The sequence below is a fragment of the Lissotriton vulgaris genome, chromosome 2_1, assembly GCF_964263255.1.
Source record: "Lissotriton vulgaris chromosome 2_1, aLisVul1.2, whole genome shotgun sequence".
NCBI classification, from domain to species: Eukaryota; Metazoa; Chordata; class Amphibia; order Caudata; family Salamandridae; genus Lissotriton; species Lissotriton vulgaris.
In genome coordinates this window covers 1,297,976,067-1,297,989,120 of record NC_141687.1, presented here as the reverse complement: position 1 = coordinate 1,297,989,120, position 13,054 = coordinate 1,297,976,067, and the positions used below count along the sequence as shown (strand labels likewise).

Below are 13,054 nucleotides of genomic sequence, written 5' to 3'. Positions count from 1 at the left end.
CATTTCTACAAGCGTAAAGGGGACAGAAAAGATCTCGTCTCCACGGTCTGTTTCGTGAATTGTTTAGGCGTGGTGGCGTGAATTGTATTAATGGCATGTTCCCGCATGTTTCACGTGAAACATCTAGAGAACGTCGACGGGTCAGATGCGTGTTTAAGAAACCTTTGGAAGGAGTGAATTCTCAAAGTTTGAACACTTACCTACGAGTAAATTTTATGATGTGCTTTTTACTTTCGCCCGGCACGTGGACGAGTAGTGCATTGCAATCCATGGGCAGATATTTGTGGCAAATGATATATTTGTTGTCTCCGCCTTTATTTTATTTCATTTTAATTTTTGGAGGAGTTTTATATAGCGTGAACCAGGCCCGATGTTATCAGAGCGCTTGACATGAGCACTACTTGCGTTACAGACCAACAAATTCATTTTTGTTAGGCACGGGGAGATTACGTGATTTGCCCAGAATCACAGGCTGTTGAGCCTCCCAGGCGGTACTGGAACCTGGTTCCCCAGTTCGGAGGTCGACCGCTTTAGCCTTTAGGCCACATCCTCTCCTATGGTCTGTACCACTCTGAAGAGATTAGCATTTTCTATTGTGCCATTGGTAGATCTGGCTACAGGCAGTTTTGCTATCTGCAAAATGTCAGCATTACACACAGACCTCACCACAGATACCATGCAACATACCAAAGAACATTCAACATTGAGAAAAGGGCTTTGGATCAGTCCTCTTCAGTCACTGGCTTGTTCATGTTAGAAACCGTTTGTCATTGCGTGGATGTGCTGGATCAGCCCACAACATCTCACTGATGGCTACATGATGACTGTAGTTCTGCTGTCTCCTCTGCTGGGGCCCACACCTCACTCTTGCAGTCCAAAATCAGCAGCCTGTTATTAGCACCAGCCCATGCTGTCCTCCGCCACTCCGGCTTCATAGTGCCTCTAGCTGTGTACTATACCTCAGGCCCCCACTTCGAAGCTCTGTCGGTTTATGCCTAACCCTGATACGGCTAGTTTGTCATATTTTCATTTTAATTGCATAGATTTCTGGTGTCAAGCGCTACTCCTCACACTATATCTAAACTTATATACTATACCTAACATTACATAAAATGGCTAAGATTGCTTACTAAACCTTACTATACCATAACTAACCTTACACAGCTTACTTTAGCTGCCATACCATACTTAAACTTAGCATACTTTACCATACCAATTCATACCATACAGAACCATACCATAAATCACCTTCCATACCACGCCATACCTACACTTAGATACTATGTCTACCCATACCGTACATAATCCTAATATGCCATACCTTACCATACACACCATCCCTTATTTAGCCTTACACCCCATACCTAACCTTATAATGCTAAACTATAAATAATCTTCCAAACCGAAAATACATGCCATATCATACCTAACTTAACATACCTTACTTAAACCCCCATAATATGCCACACCATGTCTCACCATATTTACCACAGTCTACTAACCTTTTTACCATCCCTTACCAAATCTAACTTAACACACCATGCCATTAGCATGCCAACCTTGCCTTACCTAAGCTTGGAAACCATACCTTACATACCGTGCCATCCCCCACCTTACATGCCATACCATACCTTACAATACCATATTATATCTAACCTTACTTACTGTGCCAAACCTAATATTAGATACCATGCCATATATACTCTTAACACACCATACATAACTTTACATATCATATGTAACATTACTTACCATACCACACCAAATGTTAAATACCATATATAATCTTACTATACCATACATGACCTTATATAACATACCGCACATACGTTTACATACCATTCAATGCCACACCGTATCTAACCTTAACTAACCCTACCTAACTAACCCATTCCATACCTAAATTTACAATCACCTCCATGCCATACTCTAACTAAACTTACATGCCATACCTAATATTGCATTCCAAACCTAAGCTCCCTCACCATAACTTATAATCCATACCATAATTAGCCTTACACACCATACTATACCCATACTTACATGTCATACCTAACCTTACATATCATGCCTAACTTTATGCTACCATGCCTAACCTTACATAACATACCTAACTTTTCGATACTTAAGCTTACAATACTTAACCGTGCCACACTTAACTGACTTTACCTCCCATTTGACCTTACCATAACATACCATACAGCACTGTATTTAACCCTGCATACTATACCTGACTTTACATACCGTGCCATACCATACATATTGTACCATTTCATACTGAAAGTTTCATACCTTACTAGCCTTACATGCTGCACCATGCCTAAATTTACATAAATAACCTTACCTAACATATCATAATCTAACCTTAGATACCATACCATACTTAACAAAACGCCATAACAAAGCTCACATAACATACGATGCTTCAATTTACATCCTAGACCGTGCATATCATACCACACTATAGCTAACCTTACCTATAATGTCATACATAAAGTGTATTTGTAAAGCGTACGTTCACCCGTGGGCATCTTGGCACTGAATAACAGATGCTTATTGTTACCCAACACAATTGTACCCAGGTTAGGTGTGGGAGGGATGGAGCGTTGTCTTCTAGGGTCCCAGTTCTCAGGGGTGTAAGACAGGGTTGCGTCCTTGCACCAACCCTGTTTTGCCTCCTTGTTAACAGTGCCATATCCCATCTTGATAATGTCAGGGACAACGATGCACCTAGGTTGGCAGGCAGGAGGGTTCCGGCAATTATGTTTGCCGATGATACCCTCCTGCTCTCCAAATTCCCAATGGGGATCCAACGGATACTGGATGGGTTTGGGGATTTCTGCAGGGCGCATGGCCTGGAGATCAACGCAGAAAAAACCAAATTCATGGTATTCAATCCCTCCACAACAACCAGGCCCAATCCAACCCTGGGATCGGAAAGGCTGGAAAGGGTTAGAACGTTCCAGTATTTGGGGGTAACTTTACATGAAAATCTATTGAGGGGTCCACAGATAGCTAGATCCCGTTTAAAGTTATCCCAAATGGTGGGGGCAATTTTGAAGGTTACGAATTCATCAACCTTCAAACCTGTTAGTCCAGCCTTGGAGATGTACAAAACCCAAGCCAGAGCAGCCTCATCTTATGGTGGTGAGCTATGGGGCCACAAAGCTGGGACAGAACTTGTCAAGGTGGAAAGCAACTTCCTTAGACGTCTGTTGGCTCTTCCCCAAGGCACACCATTGTTACTTCTGAGATTAGACCTGGGGCTCCCTTCAATAGGGGATGAATTGGCCCTAAAACCATTGAGGTTCTGACACAGGCTCTGGTCCACTGGTGAACTTTCCCACTACAGGCAAGATCTCAAGCACATCTTGAACCTCAACCATCGTGACAGAATTCCATGGGTGGCTTATGTCAAACGAGAATTCTACCACTTGGGACTGCCTGAGCTGTGGGACGATCCCGAAAGAGGTTGTCTAGGGGTGTCACGCAAAATGCTTATTAACCCCTTCGATGCTGGCCCGTTTCCGCCGCTGTGCGGTAAACAAATGAACAGGGGCGGGCCATGACGAACCCCAGCCGTCATCAGCACACAAGCACCGTAGTGCATGACGGCTGGGGTTCGTCATCAGCATGGAAGGGGTTAAGATTTTCAAGGACAAAAGCCTAATTTCGCTTGTGTGTGCATCCAAAGTCGGTACCCTAACTGAACAATTTCTGAACACCAAAAATTCTTTTTATTTTGAAGGTTTTATGGACATCATATTTCCTATTCTTACAAGGAAACTTTTTATTCAATGGAGGTTTGTCACCCTGCCCCTTAAAGCCTTTACTAGTAAATGGACAATGTTAGATGATAAAATCTGACCTGGGTGCAGTGAGAATGAGGAGGATGAAATACATGTGTTGTTTTGTTGCCCTGCCTACAATAGACCGAGGAAATACTGGCTAGCGCCACTGTGTAGGAATTTGGGCATCAGAAACTATTTACAATCATACTGAATCCTGAAGACAAGTACCCAGCATTATATAGTTTTTGCAGTTGCCAAGTACTTAATGGCCATGTGGCAGATAAGGGGAAAAGTATTGAAAGGTTAAATTCCCATTAAATGTGTAATGGATCGTACTGAAATGTAGCTAACTGTGTCCCCATTGCCTTAGACCCTCCAGGAAACTGAATTAATTTGTCTGTTGCACTTTGCCTTGTTTTTACTGTATGTTTTATGTGTTTTAAATGTTTTTCTAATGAATCTTTTATGGTCTCAAATGGCCGAAATAAAGAATTTTTGGATTGGATTGGTACTCATTTTATCGACCACAGGAGGATGAAAGGCTGAGTGAACCTGACGGGTTTTTAACCTGTGACCATGAGGTCAGACAAAGGTCCCTAGAATGGACGTATTAGTCCACTGAGCCACCAGACCCAACTGTTAACCATAAATATCATGCCATACAGCACCTAACCTTACTGTACCATATCTACCGAATAATGCCAAACTATACATGCCATACCTAATCTTATTTGCCATATCATGTCAAATCATTCCTACCATAACGTACTATATCTTACCCAATTTATCATGCCAGACCATACCTAACTTTACCATAACTAACCATACCACACATTTCCATACAATACAGTAACAAACCTTAGATTCCATGCCCTCCTTAAACCTTACCATACCATACGTTAATGTTGTTTACATACCATTACAAGCCATACCTGACATGTCAAAAGTGATGTATATTCTAAACCATGAAAAATACTACCATATCATACCTGTGATATTATGCCGAACCTTACATAAGAAACCACACTGAACCTTACCATTCCTAACCCTACATACATACCTCAAATACCACTCAATAAATCGCCTTACATACCATGGCATGCCTTACCACACCATGTCTATACCAAATCTAACCGCACCATAACAAACCTTACATATCATATTATACCTTACATAGTTTACCAACTATTACATTCCATATCATAACATTCATTACGTTACCACGCCTATCCTTCCATAATATACCTAGCTTAACTATCCCTTACCATGTATACCTAACTTTAGAGATCATACCACATCTACAATACCTAACCATACTGTATCACACCTTACATACCTTACCATACCTAACTCATCAAACAATACTCTATTCTAGCAGGACTTCACTACCTTAACTAACCTGCTATAGTCATTACATCTACCTCTCATGCTGACCACACCTAACCTAGCATGCCTACCGTATGATATCTAGCCACCTACCTACATTGTATACTTGTGTCACATCTAGGAATATCTTTGGCCATCTTCAAATGGTATTCACTATAGTCTGTCAATTTTGTACCTTTCTAAGATGGCCACCACTTTGTTTCTAATGTGCTTAGAATTGAAATAGTACAGCAATAATATACTATAGATGGCCCATCACTGCAGCTGCCCACAACAGCTCTGGCCTAATTCCTTCCCCCTCGTGATCCCAATGCTTTAAAAATATAAAACAAGACCAATTTGCTTTGCCAATGTTAGTTTACCGGACTAGGAAAGACATGGCTTGGTAGTTCGGGCTGGACTGTTCCCATGAGGCACAGGGTCAAGGCTGATTTGCATATAGCCATTGTCTGACCTAGGGTGGTGTGGAGTGCAAAAAAACGATGGATTTAGGCCCAGATCTTTGTACTGGGGTGAATGTAAGACATTGTTCTGCATTCTGTACATCAACTGTGTTTTTTGCAATTTTCACCCCGAGTGGGCTGGATATGCTCAGACGTGAGTCCCAGGCTCTCCACATCACTGGAGTCAAGCTATCCAGGCTGAAGAAGGCTGATAGCCAGAAACCGGTCCTTGGATGCTTGATTCCAGTCTAGGAAAGACATGGCTTGGTAGTTCGGACTGGACAATACCAATATATGTGATTTTAAAGGGGAGCTGTATGGCACTTTAGGTGCTATCTATGTGTGGTTGCAGGGCTCAGCTCTAGGAAGGACTGGGTCTGTGCTCTGTACACAAAGGAAGGTAATTCTACAAAATGTACACATAACAAGGGTCTGACATAGCTTATGGGCCATTTTACTCTGCGGTGCAGTTGTTTTCTCACTCTCTGGCGTGACTTTAGATTAGTAAGGGCAGCTTGGTATGCATTGTTCCCCAAGAGAAAACAAGGTATCTCTTATGCAAGAATTAGCAGCAAGTTACTAGGGCCCGGCTTTGCTAACATTTCATGCAAAGCAGTGCAGCAAGGGAAGTTGCTGCACTGCTTTGTGTGAAAGGGAGACTGCAGAATTAAACCATGTTTACAAAGATTTGGTTCGGTTATGCTCTCTCCGAGGGCTTGCACACTTGTGGCTGTCTACCACCAATGCAGGCACCCTTTTGTCATGCCACAAGGGTATCAGCGTTGTGGTAAGGATAGTGTTTGAGTAGGAAAGGATACCTTACTTCACAAAAACTATACTTTGAGATTATTTCCTATTTGTCTGTAGCACACATGATAAGAGAACAAACTGACAAGAACACATATATTTCTTCTTGCTACTCCAACCATGGGTAGTTGCACCCTTTCAGCACAAACACCTGTTTACAAGTCTTTGTTAATATGGGTTTGCAGCAAAATACATGGGTTGAGACATTGGACAGCTCTGCTCCACCCATTAATGCCTAGCTGGTGCAAGGTAACACAAAGCAGTGCTAAGCGCTGCGTTGCATTCCTTTTGTTTTACAACGCCATGCAAATCGTGCTTTGTGTTGCTTTGTAAATACGGAAATAGTTTTTGCATCAGCTGCACCAAAAAAAGTGACATAACCCCAACGCAAAACTTAGTAAATTTGGGCCTAAATTTGCAGCTTCTCTCCCAGCGTGTTATAAGAGGCGTGAGAGTCGCCTCCAATGGTATGTCAAGTGTAGACTTCTGGAGAATTCTTGCACACTAAATTTCAAGGAAATTACAGCTTACAATCATCATTGCAAAATATAACTTTGTTTCCACCCATCAAAACTCCTCGCACCAGTGACATAGCAAGGGAGTCATGAGCCCCAGTGCAAGCAAGACAAATAGCCTAGTTTGATTTTGAAATACAGTCACAATAGAGGTGCTGATGGACCCTCACATCTCTGTGCCCCAGTGCTACTACACGTGCTGCACTATTGATAGCTACATCTAATCTTTGTACTCCTAAAATTAAATCAGGTAGGCTTATCCCGCTTTGCAGGCAATTTCACCTTAGTGAGGTCTACATTGTACAGTACATATGGTTTACTCAAAAGATGGCAGAGCAAGGCAACCTAATATAAGTCAGTGACAAAACCTTAGAGTAAAAAAAAACAAGCACTAGTAAAGCCAATAGGGCTGACCTATGCAAGAGTTGCTGGCTTTGTCAATGTATTTTAGCCATATTAAACAGCAGCATGGATGCTGTGCAACATAGCTGAAAGTAAAGAAAAAAGCGCCATGACAGGCCAGCATTGATCGCATCATAGCTTTTTTTCATTACTTTCAGTCATGCTGCACAGCAGCCGCGCTGCCGTACACCACGGCTTAAAGACTGTAGCTCTCGCAAAAGTGAGACCTATTCGGTTTGCCTATGTTTGTTGTGAATAGCGAGCTCCTGCTGTCTTCTGAGGTAACGTCAGGAAGAAGTCCAAGCCAGAAGATAATTAGGGTGAAATCAAGCAAAACTTTCACACTCAAGCAGACCAGCTCAGTTTAATGAAAATGTCAAGCTGGAGTGACTTGTTTGAGTGAAGTAAAGTTCAAAACACGACTGAAACTTGACATAAATACAGACATAGAGAGCAGAAATGAACCTGTGTCTCACCCACCATGCCCAGTAGCTGCCAATATAACACCACTGGACCTCCTTGTCTTCAGCTTTTTTCTTTGATTTTTCACTTTTATTTACAGTGCACCAGATAGAACATTTATGCTCTTTAAGGTGATGGTTGTGCGCTGTGTCAAGATTTGTGACAACACGATTTTCAGGAGCTCCTACCTGCAGCGGCCGCCATTAGAGGGAAAATCCGGGGAGCCGCCGAGACCAACACCCCACGCTTTAACATCTTCACACAGTCGCTGCTTATCCACCGATCGCCATGTCGGAAGAGGACGATCAGATGGAGAGTGGGATGGCTCTGGGGCCGGAGGAGACCGAGGAGGGAGCCGCCGAGGCAGCGACAGACGAGGCCGGGGCGGGCGGCGATGCCAGTGGCCGAAGCGAAGGCACCAAGATCGATGCCAGCAAAAACCAGGAGGACGAGGGGAAAATGTTTATCGGAGGCCTCAGCTGGGACACTACAAAGAAAGATCTGAAGGACTATTTTTCAAAATTTGGAGAAGTTGTAGACTGCACACTGAAGTTAGATCCCATCACAGGGCGATCAAGGGGTTTTGGCTTTATACTGTTTAAAGATGCTCAGGGTGTGGATAAGGTGATGGAGCAAAAAGAACATAAATTGAACAGCAAAGTGATAGACCCTAAAAGAGCCAAAGCGATGAAAACAAAAGAACCAGTGAAAAAAGTATTTGTCGGAGGCCTTTCCCCTGATACACCTGAAGAGAAAATAAGGGAATACTTTGTTACCTTTGGAGAGGTGGAAGCTGTAGAGCTCCCCATGGACAACAAGACTAACAAAAGACGGGGTTTCTGTTTCATCACATTTACAGAGGAGGAAACTGTTAAGAAAGTTATGGAAAAGAAGTACCACAACGTTGGCCTCAGTAAATGTGAAATCAAAATAGCAATGACAAAGGAACAATACCAGCAGCAGCAGTGGGGACCTGTAGCTGCTGTTAGAGGTGGATTTGCAGCGCGAGCTCGTGGCAGGGGTATGCCAGGTGGAATAGGAGGTCCCAGTCCAGGCTGGAGCCAAGGATACGGCAATTACTGGAATCCCGGCTATGGCAGTTACGGGTATGGTGGCCAAGGATATGGAGGCTATGGTGGTTATGACTACACTGGCTACAACAACTACTATGGCTATGGGGATTATAGTAATCAGCAGAGTGGTTATGGGAAAGCACCCAGGCGAGGTGGTCATCAAAATAGTTTCAAACCATACTAAAATATTCCATTTGCAACTTGTCCCAAACAGATGCAGAAGCAACACTTTCTGGGTCAAAGATTCATACGAGGTGGCGCCCATCACATGCACATAATTTGAACTGAGTATCAAGTTCCTGAAATGGAAGTAACCGTTGGGTCCTTACTGAAGTTCAGTTTTAAGTTTGCGTTATGACTTTGTTTTTATTGTCTTACTCATTTACTATTCTTAATTAAAAAAAGAAATCTGATTCCTCACATGACAGTAGAACAAGCCCCATGTTAAGCCCAGTGTGACAGTCATGATGTAGTCTTGTATTTTTTTTAATAAAACTTTTATATAAAAAAAAAAAAAAAAAAAAAAAAACAAACAAAAAAAAAAAAAAACAAGTCACTTGTATATAGCATTTTCTGTCACAATCACTCCCTGGTGTAATTCAGTGGTTCTAATTACCAAATTCACTAATACTCATTGTATCGACCTAGAAGGGTGAAAATACTTGCCAGACCTGTCATATTCAAAGCTATGTCCTGTAGGTCGTATGCATATCTCAGTAACAGATGCATTCACCCGCTGAGTTATCCCACAGCTGCCCTATCTATAGCAAGTTAAGAAACATGGGGCTCTCAAAAGATCAGTCCAGGTTCAGCTGCATGTTCTCCAATGAACCAAGTGCAATTCTTCTGCAATGTTTGTGCTGTGAAAGTGAAATGAAAAGCATGTGGCGCAATGGCCACCAGGCATACCGGAATTAGTCAAAAGAACACTTACAAAATGTTCAGTATACATATGCTGCTGGAATGCCCCAATTTGAAAATATCATGCAACATGTGATGTTTGTGCAAGGATCCGCGTAGACATGTCTGTGAAAAGACAAGATTGCACTGCCGTACCAACTTATTCTGAGCACACTTATAGAGTGTAAAAGAAAAACATTTGAGGGCCCAAATCAGCGCGCACATATTCATAAGAAGTACGGTGACCTATGCAGTATAGAGGGAGCATGGTATATGAGAGTTACAAAGTTAGATTGAAAACCAGCCGAATCCATATCTTTCGTGAGAGTATTGCCTATATATGTTTCCCAAAAGAAGGTATGGTAAACATTTTGAAGGTAAGGTAAACTTGAGCTGCTCACTAATTGGCAGCAATAAAACTTCATGTTAATTGTCATTAATATTGTACATGACTTTATGTTGATTCTGGTTAGGGGGCTAATTTTTGTGGAATGTACTACTGAATGTTGACACCAACAATATTGACATACTAAAATCGAGGCCAGAATATTGAGGCACAACATTTCAAAAGGCAAGTGCATATAGGAAAGATTTACTATTCCTAACTCCACACCTGCGTACCTTGAAAATATATGTACCTCTTAGGTACATATATGTGGTGTTCGGTGTAAAAATTCTACATTTATTTTCCTGTCAATATTTTATTTTCGATATTCTGTCCCATTAATACTGTAATTTCGATATTCATGGGGACCACCATTTGTGAGTGTCTCTTTTTCTTTTTTTTTGTAAAAAGAAGCTTGATGGGGCAGGCAAATAGATCTTGGTGCTCTGTAGCTTGCGTCTTTGTAGGAGAGTAGGGTCTGCTTTCCTATGGTCACCCCATATTTTTGCTTTTGCTTCACTGGTTTTCGACATAATGTGGCTGTGGGCCTGCTAATCAGACCCACAGCCTGCTGTTCTCTCTCTAAATTCATATCCATGTACTTTAGGTACATACCCAATTGGACATTGGTTCACCTTATTAGCCCCTGTACAGTGCACTATAGGTGCCCAGGGCATAGGTGCATCCAAGGCCTACCACGGGCTGCAGCATATCTTTTACCACCCCTGGCTGGCCATCCAAACTGACACAACTGGCTGATCACTCAGCTGGGGCAAGGTCGTGCAATCACCCCTTGCTTAGATATAGTATACCAATATCTAAACCTATATCTGGACACATATATACCTATAAGTCACTCCTATGGCAGGCCTTAACAATCCTGGAGGCAGAGTGCTTGGTTTTATGTGAGATGGTGCTCTAGCATGAGCTGAGCCTGTCTGCAGCTGTCGGGACCAACTCCCTTAGCTGTTCCGGGATATTGCCATACCATATACTCTTAAGTGCATTATAATCCTCGTGGTTACTTGCTAACTTTGATTTGGCTTTATCAAAACATGTTGTGTAAGGTGTCATACGCTTTGGAATACTACCCCCTCGCCAGTCCTGGTGACGGGGGTAGCATTCCACCCTTCTAGAGGGAGAAGACATGTTACTTTGCTTAAACGCGGTTAAATCTAACCAAAGCCCCAGCATCACAAAATGGATGCTGCTACCACAGACACGAGTCTGGCCTCCTGCTGCTGACAGACACTCCGGCAGGGGAGGCCTGGGCAATAGATATCCTGTCACAGGGAGGTGTCACACCAGCCCAGACAGGAGATAGTGGATTGTAGCAGAGATAGTTGAATGAAACTAGACACTGCCTGGGGAGCACAAGGCTTCCCATGCATAGTCCAGTTCAAACCGGTGCTGGGACCCTCCAGTCCCAGCTCTGGCACGAAACTGGACAAAGGGAAAGGGGTGTAACCACTCCCTTCCTGGGTCCCACCCATAGGAGGGACCTAGCAGGTAATCCAGCCCCTTGATTTGGAATAAAGGTAGGAGCTGTGCAGATGCACATCAGATTATCCTGACTGAAACTTATGAAACGAAACTCTGGACCCTTCGATATCCCTGAAGACTGAAGAATCTCCCTTGTGGTCAAGGAGTGACCACACTGTGCAAACAGGCACCATCCAGCGCCTCACCATTTGCTTTGTTGCAGTTCCCGCCAGAACTCGAGCAACAGAGATCAACAAAACCCAGCGTTCCTGCCTTCCAACAGCCCGATCCACAGTCCCAGCAAGTTTGAGACCTGTGGAGGTGACCTGAAGCGTGGGGCCGGCCATCTTGGAAAAACTACAAAGTGCTGACCGTGTAGCTCCCGTGCAGCTCCCGAGGCTTCCTTGAAGCTGTGCATTAGGGTTTGAGAAGCCCCAGCCCCGAGCAAACTTTGCACCAAAGTTCTCCCCTACACACTCACCGAGTGCTGCGTGGGGCCCTTTTGCATCTTTCTGCTCGACGCGTTGGTCCGGTCGCTTGCCCGTTGGCTAGCGGTCCCAGTACCGAAGAACCTTTGAATTTGCTCTGCTAGTCTGGTTGCTCCAGACTGGCCCTCGCTCCCCTGAAAAGGAGTACCCGCTCTGACCTTGCTGATCCGAGAAAGAAGCGATCTTCAAATCCTGAGCGGGTTGCGCTTGCCAAGGTTTTTTTGCTCCAATTCGGAAGCCAACACAGCCGAAGGCGAGAGCCTTTGTGGGTCAGCTCATGATCCACTCCTGGACATCCTCGGTGCCCCAGAGTCCACGTGGCAGTGGAGACGAGCTTCTTGACAACCACCTGATTGCGCCCGACATTGCCTGGTTCCTTCCTGGTTCCACCCTGGTCACTGATGAGTGACCCAGACTCTGTCCCCTCTGCTTTCAGGTACTCTACATCTTCGATCCACCTTTGGATTGCACCGGACACTTCTCCTCTGGCCGCCTGAAGCATCTTCATCTCCAGGCTCCATAGATCTACACGATGAAAGCCGATACGACTTTGCACCTGTGCACCCGCTTCCTGTGGGTGAGGTAACTCTTGAACGCCGGTGCTCCTGTAGTGATTTATACCTCTAATGTCTAAGTCTAAAGTTTTGTACTTCTAGTCCAGTCGGAAGACTCTTAAAACAGTAACTCAATAACTTTTACGCACAATTGACTTTGCATTGGTGCATGCATGTGCTTTAAGCGCTGCACTCGAATCCCGCGGGCTTTTCCCGACTTCATCATTGCTGGTCCCGATTAGTCCCAGCGATTCCCAAGGCCTTAGGCCTTACCACTGTTCTATTAGTGATACTTATACCACTTATTTAGTATATGGTTTGAGTGGCCCCTGGCCTCATCCAAATTGTGAAACTTTCATATGTTTT

At 43.7% G+C, this 13,054-nt stretch overlaps 1 protein-coding gene across 2 annotated transcripts; it reads left to right on the top strand.

The window, feature by feature from the left end:
• Positions 1-7,984: 7,984 nt before the first annotated feature.
• Positions 7,985-9,412, top strand: LOC147732531 (heterogeneous nuclear ribonucleoprotein D0-like). 2 transcript variants are annotated; one of them, XM_086957065.1, is made up of 2 exons: positions 7,985-9,004; positions 9,103-9,390. In XM_086957065.1, exons 1-2 carry the CDS (start codon positions 8,095-8,097, stop codon positions 9,165-9,167), a joined length of 975 nt encoding a protein of 324 aa, XP_086813191.1. In that variant the 5' UTR covers positions 7,985-8,094; the 3' UTR covers positions 9,168-9,390. The 2 variants fall into 2 exon arrangements, with proteins under 2 accessions (XP_086813191.1, XP_086813190.1); XM_086957064.1 differs by having other exon boundaries at positions 7,985-9,412.
• Positions 9,413-13,054: the final 3,642 nt, after the last annotated feature.

Excerpts from the sequence above, each read along its gene's own strand:
- LOC147732531 (XM_086957065.1), top strand. The coding sequence starts at position 8,095 with ATGTCGGAAGAGGACGATCAGATGGAGAGTGGGATGGCTCTGGGGCCG. Across the intron at positions 9,005-9,102 it reads GGATTATAGTAATCAGCAGA|CAACACTTTCTGGGTCAAAG; the intron begins GTGGTTATGGGA and ends CAGATGCAGAAG.